The sequence below is a fragment of the Equus quagga genome, chromosome 10 (assembly GCF_021613505.1).
Source record: "Equus quagga isolate Etosha38 chromosome 10, UCLA_HA_Equagga_1.0, whole genome shotgun sequence".
NCBI classification, from domain to species: Eukaryota; Metazoa; Chordata; class Mammalia; order Perissodactyla; family Equidae; genus Equus; species Equus quagga.
In genome coordinates this window covers 903348-917195 of record NC_060276.1, presented here as the reverse complement: position 1 = coordinate 917195, position 13848 = coordinate 903348, and the positions used below count along the sequence as shown (strand labels likewise).

Sequence of the window (13848 nt, the reverse complement as noted above, 5' to 3'; positions counted from 1 at the left end):
ATTTTTGATGTTTTGGTTTTTTTCAGATTTAAGAAAACCTTTTTCTCTATTCTCTTAAGGAACTATGACTTATAGCAATTTGTAAACAAAATTGAAACATTTATCTTTTTCTCCCTCTCTGAGCCCTCCAAAATGTAAAAACTCCTGATGAGTAAGTGTTCTTATTCTCATGGAAATATGGTTGTTTGCATAAGTCCAATAAGAATCTGTTCTTCTTATGACAGGACACAATTGGAAACACTGGTTATATTACCAAGGCTTTGACTGGAACGTCATATTTGAGAAAAACATACAGACTTGGATATGACAAGACAGCTTTTGAGGAATGAAGGTTGACATTCTGGAATAAAACCACTTGGAAATATTGGCCTGGTACCTTGCTTGTGGATTTCCAGTGACCTGGTAAGGTTGAGCAAAGGATGTCGCTCCCTCTGGCAGGTACAAGGAACCTTAATATTTTGGGGACCTCATGAAGAGAGGAATTCACCCAAATCTGTAGGTACTGCAGGCAGAATCTGATGACAAGTTCTTGGTCTGGCCTTCCTAGTCTTGAGAGGGCCTTAAAGTTCAACCTGAGATTCCTTATAAGGTTCCAGCAAAGCAGATTTAAAAGAGCCTATATGATCAATTACTACTCTTGCTGTACTTATGTAAATAATTATGCCAAATTTATTAAAACTAGACTTATTTTGCAAACCAGTTAGTCTTAATTTGGCTATGTCTCGTGAAATTGAGGGTGATTTTAGAGAGAAAGATTATGTTTCAATAGAAACTATAATACACATTTGTGAATATTGGATTTTGGTTTTGCCAATCGTCTTTAAGATTTTTGTTACATCTGTTAACTTGACTGGATCTTGAATTCTTCCAGTCTCCTGAAATATCTGGCTACAAACCTCCAAATTAACATTTTCAGGGTTTTTTACCATCATTTTCATTTGGAGTCATTGAAAACTAAATCTGCCCTTTTCCTAAAGTCTTGCAAACTGAAGCTGGAGAACCTAATATAAACTTAAGAGAGATTCATGTCTGCTGCTGTGTAAGTGTAAGCCACTCAAAAAGCTACCTGAATGCCCGATGACACTGTGAGAGACATTTCAAACTGCAAAAGATGCTTCAACCCTGACTTCTAGGAATCTTGATTGACTGCCCCCTGGGCTCAAAAACTGGTTTATAATTTGCTCCAACCATTAACCTTGTTTTTCTCTTTTTGTTTCTCTAGAAAAACTTCTTCTTAAATACCTGGTTACTTACCTACATGATACAGGCCTAACCTTGGGAGCTCACCAGCATCACCACCTTATTAAAAGACTGGTTCAATGAGATGAAACAACCTATGCCCCATTTCAGCAGGAAGTAGCTAGATTGGTCACTGCCCCAAATCCCTCAAGATTGAGGAATGAACATAAAAATTGATACCAACCCTGATATCAGTTTCCCTACATCAAACCCAGCATATATGGGGTTAAAACCAAAACACTCATTCTCTGCTTACTCCCTGGCTTCCTGGCTCCAGAATCCACTATCCTCCATGGAGACAGACACCGTCAAGGACAAGCACCTGGACTATCTCCTCCCTCAAAGAGATACAGGCTGGTGAGAAAGCTGCTGACCAGCAAGGTCATGGTCTCCCTCCTCTCTGCAAGTAGTCTCAAGGCCAAAGATAGGCTGGTGGGAAAGCTCCGACCACCAAGGCCATATGCTCCCCCTCCCCTACCTAAAACCCCCAATAAAAACCCTTCCTTTTAGCTTTTCAGGGCATTTGGAATTTCAGCGTTAGCTGCCCTCTCTCCTTGCTCAGCGCTATGCAATAATAAAATTCCAACTTTCTTCCACTACACCCAGTGTCAGAGTTTGGCTTGCTGTGCAACGGGTGAGTGAACTCACTTCAGGTTCCATATCAGCATGACTAGGGGACATAGTTGCCAGCTTGGGGCATGACCACCTGAAACTGTAGTTTTTCCAAAGAGCAAAGAGAGGTGGGAATGAACCAGATGGAGTGTCAGAGATCACAGTCCTTGTACCAAAGATTTCCTTGGGATCACATAGTCCTATTGGGCAGGTAACAGTGGGAAAGGATGAAGTTAACAAGTTACTTTGACCTGATTTTCTTCTTTCCCTCTTCTCCTTTCTCCCTGCCTATTTATGCTGCTTAGCAGACTAGAGCAGCTGCCTTAGAGTGATGCAGAAGTTACACGGAGCGCTGAGCACATAGGAGGCACACTGCTCACTGCCAAAGTCCTCTCCCACCCTCAAACACCTCTGCTGATGAGCATGCATAGGGCAGTGAGTGATAAGTTGCATATGACTAGGTCTGACATTCAGGAATTAGTGTCAAAGGTCATTCTTGGCTGCCTTACAGAAGGGAAGCACTGTAATTACATTCAACAAAGAGATGCTAGGTGGGTTCCATTCCCATCCATCATCACTTATTTCTGGGCCTTTGTTAGGGAAGCAATCAAAGATGACTCCTCTTGAATGAACCTGGCTTTATAGGCTGTATTTACAGGGCCACAGTCCCTGTAAGTCCCCTGACTCCTTTTATCATGACAAGCTGGGGCAGCAAGGTTCCTTGACCTTTCCCATTCAATACCAGCCATTTCTCCTTGCCCTTGTACTTCCCAGCTCTCTGGGATGGTTCCTTCCCAGAGAGGGTCAGGAAGGAAACTTTTCCACATGCTTCCAGGACCTTGCTCCCCTCTTCTGCACCAGAGGCCTGGTCAGGTGGCTTACGTTTCCTCTGAGGCTTGAGATCTCTATTGACTGGAGGAGGCTCCAGGTTTGCAGGTAGCTCAGGCAGTGGGCTTGAGATGCTTCCTGAGCTCATTGCGATGTACTCATCAGGGCTGCAGTGGGTTCCAAGACCAGAGGCAATGGCCTGGGGGCCCATGGGCACATAGCTGTCTTCGGCACTGGCTGAAGCTGTGGGGTACATTGGGGAGAACCTGCATGGCTGCAAGAGAATAGGTACAGGTTGGGAACCACAGAACAGGCATGGAAACTGCCACAATGGTGGCCGCAACTGCACATAGGGTTTCAGTTACAAATTATCCGAAAATAACTCTGAACTTCCTCAGGAAAGTCAGACAAGCCTCTAACTCAAGCTGTGTCTCTGGACTTATTGTGTGAGGTAGGTGATGACTCTCCTGGATCTGATGCTGGAAGACAGAGAGTTATGAATTTATGCAAATGCTTTAAGTATAATGTGATGTCTTAAGTAGCTACCTCAAGTTGGGCGAGTGTCTGGACCATGAGAACTGACAGGGTCCTTGTAGAATACTAAGTCTAGTAGTTCCCAGACAAGTTCAAGTCTTATGGGGAAACTGGAAGGGTCCTCAGAGATTCAGAGTGCTGAGTCTCAAAAGACTTCAAGGGAACATATATAGGTCAGGAAATTTGGGGTAAAATTGAGGCTTAAGGGAACTCAAGTGCCAAACTTACCAAATTTAAACTAAGCCGTTTGTCTCGGTGTCTTAAAGATTGGCCTTCTACATCAGCTGCAAGAAATAAGCCAGGGCGGTAAGAAATGCAGGACATTATCACTTGAAACTAGGGTCCAAGTCCCTATGCACCTCAGGGCCCTGTGCTCAGCTCTGGAGAGGCAGAGAAACATAACACGGCTTCTATATGCAAGGCTTACTGTTAAGTCTAGTTGGGCAATAAGAACACATTCCCCAACAGATGGAAATCAGACCAGATTTTGAAGTTTCTGTATCATGGCTTCAGTTCTCTCTGTGAATTAGGAGGATATATAGCAAGTAACTAACAAATGCTGGTCGCATTTATTACATGAATTTTCTGAGCTTAGAGATGGCTTGTTTGAGATTGGTGACCATGAATTTGTGACCATGATTCTCTACAACAGGTACATCCGTGGAGAGAGAGAAAAGTTGGATTAATCCAAGATTAGAAACTTGTCAGACAGATGTGACAAACAGTGTAACATAAAAATTTAGAACAACAGTTGAGTTGAAAGAGATGTCCAAAAGGCAGCAAGATAAATGGGCCTAGACTCACATGAGAGATGATTTTTAGGAATTAGCAGCTTCGAGATGGCAGTCAAAACCATAAGAGTAGATGAGATTGTCTAGGTTGCAAGTTTTGAGAGAAGCTGAACCATAAAACCCTAGAGAATCCCAATATTTGAAGAGCAGGAAGATGAACCCTGGCTCACCCTGAGAAAGAGCAGCCATAGAGAAATGAGGAAAGTCTGGGGGCAGAAGGCCCTGAAAGCCTAAGGAAGGAGAGCACGGCCAGCGATGGTGAGTGCTGCTGAGAAGTCCATGGCAATGTGTCCCCCAAGAACTTGGACATGTTAAAAGTCAGGTTGCCTCTGAGAAGTAAACTGAAGAGTCAATATCACCTTAAAGTGAGAGAGTAACTCGGCTCAGAAAGATGTGATAGAGATTTATAGAATTAAGAAGTATGTACTATAGATGCACATACATGTATGTATGCATGTATATATCTGTGCTTATATGTCTTGAAGGCTGCAGAAGTACTGGTTAAAAGCTGCCCTGGAGTCATACAGTCTAGTTTTAAATTGTTTCTCCAGCAGCTATTAGCTGTGACACTGCACAAGTTACTTACCCTCTCCGTGTCTCAGTTTCCCAACCTGGAAAATGAGACCAATAATAGAATCTACTTCAGAGCACTGCTGGAAAGGTTAGATGCACTAGCGCATATAAAGGACTTAGAACAGTGCCTGGAACACAGGAAGTACTTAATAAAACCTAGAAATTATTACGGGTGTGGTTAACAAAAAATGTGGGACTTGCTTATGTGAACACAAGCCCCTAACTCCCTCTCCATTAACAGATCCCTACTGAAATAACCAAATGACACAAATATAGAGAAAAACCTGCATCAACATCAGATAGTTTAAGGAGTTTATGATATTGTGAAGATGGTATCAGACTACAGGAAAGCACCAAGAATGGATTCACATCCACACTCCTATAAAAGCGACATCTGGAAAATGAGAGTCACTGCCCAAATCTCACTCTGCTGGACTTCTTCCTACCTCACTGGTTGCTTGTTTAGAGGTTTCTTTTGCTGGTTCCTCCTCTTGACCACAATCTCTAAACGTTGTAGGGTTCCAAGCTCAGTTCTTGGTCATTTTCTCTTCTCTATATCCACTCTCTTGGTGATCTCATCTAGTCCCTTGGATTTACCATCTATATGTTGACAACTCCCAGATTCATAGCTCCAGCCCAGGCCTCTCACTGACCTTCAGACTCCTATTTCTAACAACTTACTTGACATTTCCACTAGGATATCTGGCAGGCATCTCAAACTCAACATATCCAAAAACAACTTCCTGATCTCCTCTCTATCTTCCAACTTGCTCCACTTGTTCCTTGTTCCGCATCTCAGTTTCTCAGGCCAAATAACCATGAAATCAACATTGACTCCATTCTTTCTCTACCACACATCCAATGAGTGAGGTTGTACCTTCAAGATATATCAAGCATCCAACCACCTTTAACAAATTCAAAAACTGCTACCCTCATCTCAGTTACCATTATAGCTTGCCTGGGTTACTATACTAGTCTTCTAACTGGTTTTCCTGCTTCTACACTTGCTTCCTTTCAGTCTATTCTCAACACAGCAGTGATCCTGTTAAAATGTAAGTCATATCATGTCTCTCTCCTGCTCAATGTGCTGAAATGGCACCGTCTCACTCATAATCAGAGCCCAAGTCCTTAGAATGATCTACAAGGACTCACGTGATCTGACACTCCCAATCTATTCTCCACCCAGGAGCCAGAGTGATGCCTCTCCTTACTCAGTATCCTGCAATGGCCCCATCTCACTCAGAGTCAGAGCCCAATTCTTCAGAGTGGTCTATCAGGACAAATATGATCTTACCCTGCCTTACCTCTCTGTCTTCATCTCCTACAACTCTTCTTACTCTCTGCACTCCAATCATATTGGCCTCACTTTGCTGTTGTTTGAAGACACCAAACTCTTCCCACTTAAGGGCCTTTGCCCTGGTCTTATCCTTTGCCTATAACACTCCTAACCCATATATCAGCATGGCTTGCTCCCTCAGATCCTTCAAGTGTTTTTTCAAATCTTCCCTCTCAATGAAAACTACCCTAATCACCCATTTTAATATTACAACCTTCCCCCTGCCTGCTCTACTGGTCTCCTTTACCCTGCTCTACCTTTTCTTTTTCCAAAGTACTATCACCTTCTCACATACCACATAGTTACTATGTTTTTCCAGCTTTATTGAGATATAACTGACATATAACATTGTGTAAATTAAAGGTGTACAACGTGTTGATTTGGTGCACTTGTATATTACAAAATGATTACCACTGTAGCATTAGCTAACACCTCCATCACATCACATAATTATCATTTCTGTTTTGTGGTGAGAATATTTAAGAACTACTTAAAAACTTTCAAGGATATAATCTGAATGTTGTGCATTAGACCTCCAGAACTTATTCATCTTCTAGCTGGAAGTTTGGACTCTTTGATCAACATCTCCCGTTTCCTCCACCTCACAGCTCCTGACAACCACCATTCTACTCTGTTTCTGAATTTGGCTTTTTATAGATTCCACATATAAGTGATATCACACTGTATCTTTCTCTGACTTATTTCACTTAGCATATTGCCTTCAAGGTCCATCTGTGGTGTCACAAATGGCAGGATTTCCTTCTTTCTCATGGCTCAGTAATATTCCATTGTATGTACATACCACATCTCCTTTATCCATTCAACCATCGACAGACATTTAGGTTGTTTCCATATTTGGGATGTTGTGAATAATGCTGAAATAAACATGGGAGTGCACATACCTCTTCAAGATCTTGTTTTCATTTCCTTTGGGCATACACCCAAAAGTGGAATAGCTGGATCATATGGTAGTTTTATTTTTAATTTTTTGAGGAATCGTCATACTGTTTTCCATAGTGGCTGCACCAATTTACATTCCTGAGAGTGCACAAGGGTTCCCTTTTCTCCATATCTTTGCCCACACTTGCTATCTCTTATTCCTGATGATAGCCATTCTAACAGGTGTGAGGTGATATCTCATTGTGGTTTTGATTTGCATTTCCCTGATGATTAGCAATGTTGAACATCTTTTCATGTACCTGTTGGTCATTTGTATATCTTCTTTGGAAAAATGTCTATTCAGTTCCTCCGCCCATTTTTTTAAATCAGTTTGTTTGTTTGTTATTGAATTGTATAAATTCTTTAAAGATTTTGGATTTTAATCCCTTATCAGATATATGGTTTGCAAATATTTTCTCCCACTCCATTGATTGCCTTTTCATTTTGTTGATTGCTTCTTTTGCTCTGCAGAAGCTTTTTAGCTTTATGTAGTCCCACCCATTGATTTTTTGCTTTTGCTGCTTGTGCTTTTGGTGTCACGTCCAAAAAGTCATTACCAAGATCAATGTCAAGGAGCTTTTTCCCTATGTTTTCTTCTAGGAGTTTTATGAGTTCAGGTCTTATGTTTAAGTCTTTAATCCATTTCAAGCTAATTTTTATTATGGTGTAAGATAGGGGTCCAGTTTCATTTTTCTGCATGTGTTTATCTAGTTTCCTCAAAGCTATTTATTAAGGAGACTATCTTTTCCCTATTGAGTATTCTTGGTTCCCTTGTCAAATATTAGTTGACTATATGGAGAGGGGTTATTTATAGGCTCTCTATTTTGTTCCACTGGTCTGTGTGTCTATTTTTATGCCAGTACCATAATATTTTTATTACTACAGCTTTGTAGCATAATTTGAAATCAGGAAGTGTGATGCCTCTGGCTTTGTTCTTTTTTCTCAGGATTGATTTGGCTATTCTGGGTCTTTTGTGGTTCCATACAAATTTTAGGATTTTTTTTTCTATTTCTGTGAAAAATGGCATTGCAATCTTTTTTTTTTTAAAGATTTTATTTTTTCCTTTTTCTCCCCAAAGCCCCCCGGTGCATAGTTGTATCCTCTTCATTGTGGGTCCTTCTAGTTGTGGCATGTGGGACGCTGCCTCAGCGTGGTTTGATGAGCAGTGCCATGTCCGCGCCCAGGATTCGAACCAACGAAACACTGGGCCGCCTGCAGCGGAGCGCGTGAACTTAACCACTCGGCCACAGGGTCAGCCCCTGGCATTGCAATCTTGATAGGGATTGCATTGAATCTGTAGATGGTTTGCAGTAGTATGGACATTTTAACAATATTAATTATTCTGATCCATGAACACAGGATATCTTTCCATTTGTTTGTGTCCTCTTCAATTTCTTTCATGAAAGTCTTGTGGTGTTCACGTACATAACTTTTACCTCCTTGGTTAAATTTATTCCTAATTGTTTTATTGTTTTTGATGCTATTGTGAATGGGATTACTTTTTTCAGATATTTAGTTGTCAGTGTATAGAAATGCAACTGATTTCTGTATGTTGATTTTGTATCTTTCAACTTCACTGAATTCATTGATTAGTTCTAACAGTTTTTTGGTAGCGTCTTTAGTATTTTCTATGTATGTGATCATATAATCTACAAATAAGAATAATTTTACTTCATCCTTTCCAATTTGGATGCCTTTTATTTCTTTGTCTTGCCTTATTGCTTTGGCTAAGACTTCTAGTACTATGTTAACTAAGAATGGTGAGAGTGGGCACCCTCATCTTGTTCCGTATCTTAGAGGAAAAGCTTTCAACCTTTCACCATGAGTATGTTAGCTGTCAGTCTGTCATACATATCCTTCATTATGTTGAGAGGTCTGCTCCTTCTACATTCAATTTGTTGAGAGTTTTTATCATGAAAGGATATTGTATATTGTCAAATGCTTTTTCTGCATCTATTGACATGATCATATGACTTTTGTCTTTCATTCTATTATTGTAGTGTATCACATTTATTGATTTGTGTATGTTGAACCATCCTTGCAGGATAAATCCCACTTGATCATGATGTATGATCCTTTTAATGTGCTGTTGAATTCAGTGTGTTAATATTTTGTTGAGGATTTTTTCATCTATATTCATCAGGGACATTGGTCTATAGTTTTCTTTTCTTGTCCTGTCCTATCAGGTAATGCTGGCCTTGAAAAATGAGTTTGGGAGTGTTCTCTCCTTTTCAAATTTTTGTAAGAACTTGAGAAGGATTGGCATTAATTCTTTAAATGTTTGGTAGAATTCACCTGGGAAGCCATCTGGTCTTGAGCTCTTCTTTGTTGGGAGATTTTTGATTACTCCTTTCTTGTCATTGGTCTGTTCGGATATTCTGTTTCATCATGATTCAGTCTTGGTAGGTTGTATGTTTCTAGGAATTTATCCATTTCTTCTCAGCTATTTAATTTGTTGACATATAATTGTTCATAGTAGTCTCTTATGATCCTTTGTATTTATGAGGTATCGGTTGTAATGTCTCCTCTTTCAGTTTTGATTTTATTTATTTGAGTCTTCTTTCTTTTTTTCTAAGTTAGTGTAGCTAAAGGTTTGTCAATTTTGTTTACCTTTTCAAAAAACCAACTCTTAGTTTTGTTGATCTTTTCTATTGTTTTTCTGGTTTCCGTTTATTTTTGTTTTGATCTCTGTTATTTCCTTTCTTCTGCCAACTTTGGGCTTAGTTTGTTTTTCTTTTTCTAGTTTCTTGATATGTAAAGTTAGGTTGTCTTTTTTTCTTTTTCTTAATACAGACCTTTCTTTTTTCTTTTCTTTTTTTTTTCTGAGGAAGACTAGCCCTGAGCTAACATCTGCTGCCAATCCTCCTCTTTTTGCTGAGGAAGCCTGGCCCTGAGCTAACATCCGTGCCCATCTTCCTCTACTTTATATGTGGGATGCCTCCCACAGCATGGCTTGCCAAGCAGTGCCATGTCCACACCTGGGATCCGAACTGGTGAATCCCAGGCCGCCGAAGCAGAATGTGCCAACTTAATTGCTGTGCCACCGAGCCAGCCCTTCTTTTTTCTTAATATAGGTGTTTATCTCTATAAACTTCCCTCATAGAACTGCTTTTGCAGCATCCCATAAGTTTTGGTATGTTATGTTTCCGTTTTCACTTGTTTCCAGATATTTTTTATTTCCTTTTTGATTTCTTTTTTGACCTATTGGTTGTTCAAGAGTGTGTTGTTAAATTTCCACATATTTGGGCATTTTATAATTTTCTTCCTGTTATTGATTTCTTGTTTCATACCATTGTGGTCAGAAAAGACATTTGGTATGATTCCAATCTTCTTAAATTTTCTAAGACTTGCTTTGTGGCCTATCATATGATCTATCCTGGAGAACCTTCTGTGCATGCTTGAGAAGAACATACATTCTGCTGCTGTTGGATGAAATGTTTTATGTCTGTTAAATCCACTTGGTCTAAAGTATGGTTCAAGTCCAAAATTTCCTTTGTTGATTTTCTGTTTGGATGATCTCTCTGTTTTTGAAAGTGGAGTAGTGAAGTCCCCTCCTATTATTGTATTGTCTCTTTCTGTCTCCAGATCTCTTAGTATTTGCTTAATATATTTAAGTGCTCTGATGCTGGGTGCATATATAATTGTTATATCTTCTTGATTAATTGACCCCTTTATCATTATATAATGACATTTCTTGTCTCTTGTTACCATTTTTGTTTTAAAGACTATTTTGTCTGATATAAGCATAACTACCCCTGCCCTCTTTTGGTTCCCACTCACATGGAATATCCTTTGCCATCCCTTCAATTTGAGCATATGTGTATCTGTAAAGCTGAAGTGAGTCTCTCGTAGGCAGCATATAGTTGGATCTTGTTTTTTAATCCATTCAAGAACTCTATGCCTTTTGATTGGAGAATTCAATCCATTTACATTTAGAGTAATTATTGATAGGTATGGATTTATTAATGCCATCTTATTGTTTTCTGGCTGTTTTGGATTCCCTTATTTTTAAATTATGTTTTTTGTCTGTTCCCACCATTCTAATATAAAGTCTAGGAAGGAATGGATTATTTTTCCAACTTTTATTTATTTGGAATAGGTTAATGCACTCATATGTTTAAAACGTCAAAAGCAAAAAAAGGCTTTACAGTGAAAACTCTTCTTCCCACCTCACTCCCACAGCCATCCAGTCTCATCTCTGGAGGCAAAAAAAATCACTACTTTCTTGTGTGACTTTAAAAAGTTAATCTGGGGCTGGCCCCATGGTCGAGTGGTTAAGTTCACACGCTCTGCTGCAGGTGGCCCAGTGTTTCGTCAGTTCAAATCCTGGGCGCGGACATGGCACTGCTCATCAAACCACGCTGAGGCAGCGTCCCACATGCCACAACTAGAAGGACCCACAACTAAGAATATACAACTATGTACCAGGGGGCTTTGGGGAGAAGGAAGATAAAATAAAATCTTTAAAAAAAAATAAAAAAAAAAAAGTTAATCTATGAATATATGTATATTCATATATATATATAAAACAAATAGTAGCGTATTATTCTCACTGTTCTGTAACTTGCTTTTTTCACTTAATATCGTGGAGATCAGTGCAGGGAAACACAAAAGAATTTCTTCATTCTTTTATTCACTGGTACTGTTTTCCATTTAACAGATGTACCATAATTTGAGTGTCCCTCTAATATTAGATATCAAGTTTATTTCAAACATTTTGCCTTAAAACATAAGACAGAAATGGATGAAAATATAGAAAAAATGACATAAGAATTGATTGATTGTACTCAGGAAAGAAACTGAAGCAAAAGGTAAAACCATCTCAGAAATGAAGCCTTATTTACAAGATTCCTAGGGGAAAAGAGATTCAAGTTAAAATTTAATAAGTGACATTGAAATAAAAATGTGGTCTGAAAAAAACTAAGAGAATAAAAAAAGAAGAAGTAAAAAGAATCATGGAAAAAGTGGTTGAAATAGAAGATTGGCAAAGAAGTTGCAATATACATATTATTAGATTCCTCAAAGAAAGAAAAAAAACCAATACTATAGTACTAATATTAAAATTACAATCCAGGGACCAGCCCCATGGCCGAGTGGTTAAGTTCATGTGCTCTGCTTCGGCAGCCCAGGGTTTCGCTGGTTTGGATCCTGGGTGCGGACATGGCACCGTTCATCAGGCCATGCTGAGGTGTCGTCCCACATAGCACCACCAGAGGCACTTTCAGCTAGAATCTACAACTATGTACTGGGAGGTTTGGGGAGAAGAAGAAGGAGGAAAAAAAGAGAAGATTGGCAACAGATGTTAGCACAGGTGCCAATCTCTAAAATAAGATTATAATCCAAGAAAAGATCCACAAATAAAGTAACACCTGAATCTACATATTGAAAGGGTCCACCAAGTACCTGAAATAACTGAATGGTCAATTCCACCCAGAATCGTAAATTCTATTAAAATAGCTATATTGATAAAAATGACAGAATGAAAATAAACAAACTAAATACCCAGTTCAAAGTGAGAAAAAGAACAAGCGAGAAAACCAAAAGAAATTGCAAAAATAAAGACAAAAGTAGAAAATAATCGAGTACAGAGAAATAGTAGATTTAATTTTAAAAACTAAAAATCTTGGTTTTTTGGGGAACAAAATAAACAAAGGGCAACCCACTAGCCAATCTAATCAATAAAATGGGGGGAGCACAAATATACAAAATAAGAAGTGACTAGAAGGAAACTGTCATTGAAATAGAGGGAATTAAAAGAAACATGAGACAATTCTGCACTCCTCTACGCAAATAAATTTTAAAATCTAGATGAAATGAATAATTTCCTAGGAAAATACAGTATGTCAAAATTGACCCAAATAGGAATGGAAATGTTACACATACAAATTTCCATAGACTAAAACAGAGTAAGTTACCATGGAGCATCCTCCCAAAAGCCCCAGGACCAGATGGTTTCAACAAAGAATTTTACCAAACCTTCAAAGACCAGACAGTCCCACTGCTACATAAATTGTTCCAGAGCATAGAAAATCAAGGAGAATTTCTAATTCTTTTTATGAAGCAAGTAGAACTTTGGTAGCTAAATCTGATAAAGATAAAATAAATCAGAACATTAAAGACTAATATCAGTTATGATTATCAATGTAAAAATCTTAGATAAAATATTAGCAAACAGAGAGGCAAGACTCCTGGAATGTCTGGCTGAGTGAGAAGATCAGCAAAGCCATTCTCCAAAAAGCAATGATAAAACTGTACAAAATTGTAAAAAAAAAAAAAAACCAACTATTTGAGGACTCCAGAAAATTACCAAAAGCATACAACAAATTGGGAAGCATTTATCCAAGAAAAACTACTGGACATCAGGTAAGAACAGTGAGATTTTGTGGCATTTTAGCTTGGGGTGCTCCCATTCCCCTCACCAGCTCAATTGGAAATAGTTCTGTTAGGGCAGGGCAAGCCATGAAGACCAGTAGCTTTGCTGCCAAAGGGGACTAATTTTATTTGGATCAAAACATACAAAAAATTCCATTCCTATAGGTCTTATCAAAAGCAATAGTGATCTCAGTGACAAACAATCAGGGAGGGCCAACATCACAGCAAGCTTGAGGTCTTAATACTGGTCATGGCAAGCAGTAGACAAGCAGATCAGACAGAAACATAACAGGATGATCCAGGGAAAGAGAAAACCAAAGTGCACCTTAATAAACTATCACACACCCCGGGGGGTCTAGAAGACTGTGTGAATGCACGAGTTACACTCACTTAGAAAAAGTCAAAGAGGGCCCAAGTTATCTACTCATCCCTGGAAGAACATGAGGCCTTGCCCACATGGAAAGTAAGAGCTGGGGCAGACTTTTAAACAGCCTGAACTTCAAATACATTTCCCAGCCCACACAGATACATTGGCAAAATGTGGAATCCTTACTGGCTCAAGCACTTAAGTACATACTCTGACCACTGGCTGATCAGTAAACTATGCTGGCCCAGAAGCGACCC

The 13848-nt window shown here is 39.1% G+C and overlaps 1 protein-coding gene across 2 annotated transcripts in view; it reads right to left on the bottom strand.

Annotated features, from left to right (window-relative positions):
* Positions 1-13848, bottom strand: part of GAB3 (GRB2 associated binding protein 3) — an 84703-nt gene that overhangs the window by 23279 nt on the left and 47576 nt on the right. For both annotated transcript variants that reach the window (XM_046672747.1, XM_046672748.1), the window contains exons 5-6: positions 3442-3497; positions 2734-2953 (exon numbers count right to left, since the gene is read on the bottom strand). In XM_046672747.1, the coding sequence (XP_046528703.1) occupies positions 2734-2953; positions 3442-3497 (276 nt within the window). The remainder of the gene's footprint in view (positions 1-2733; positions 2954-3441; positions 3498-13848) is intronic.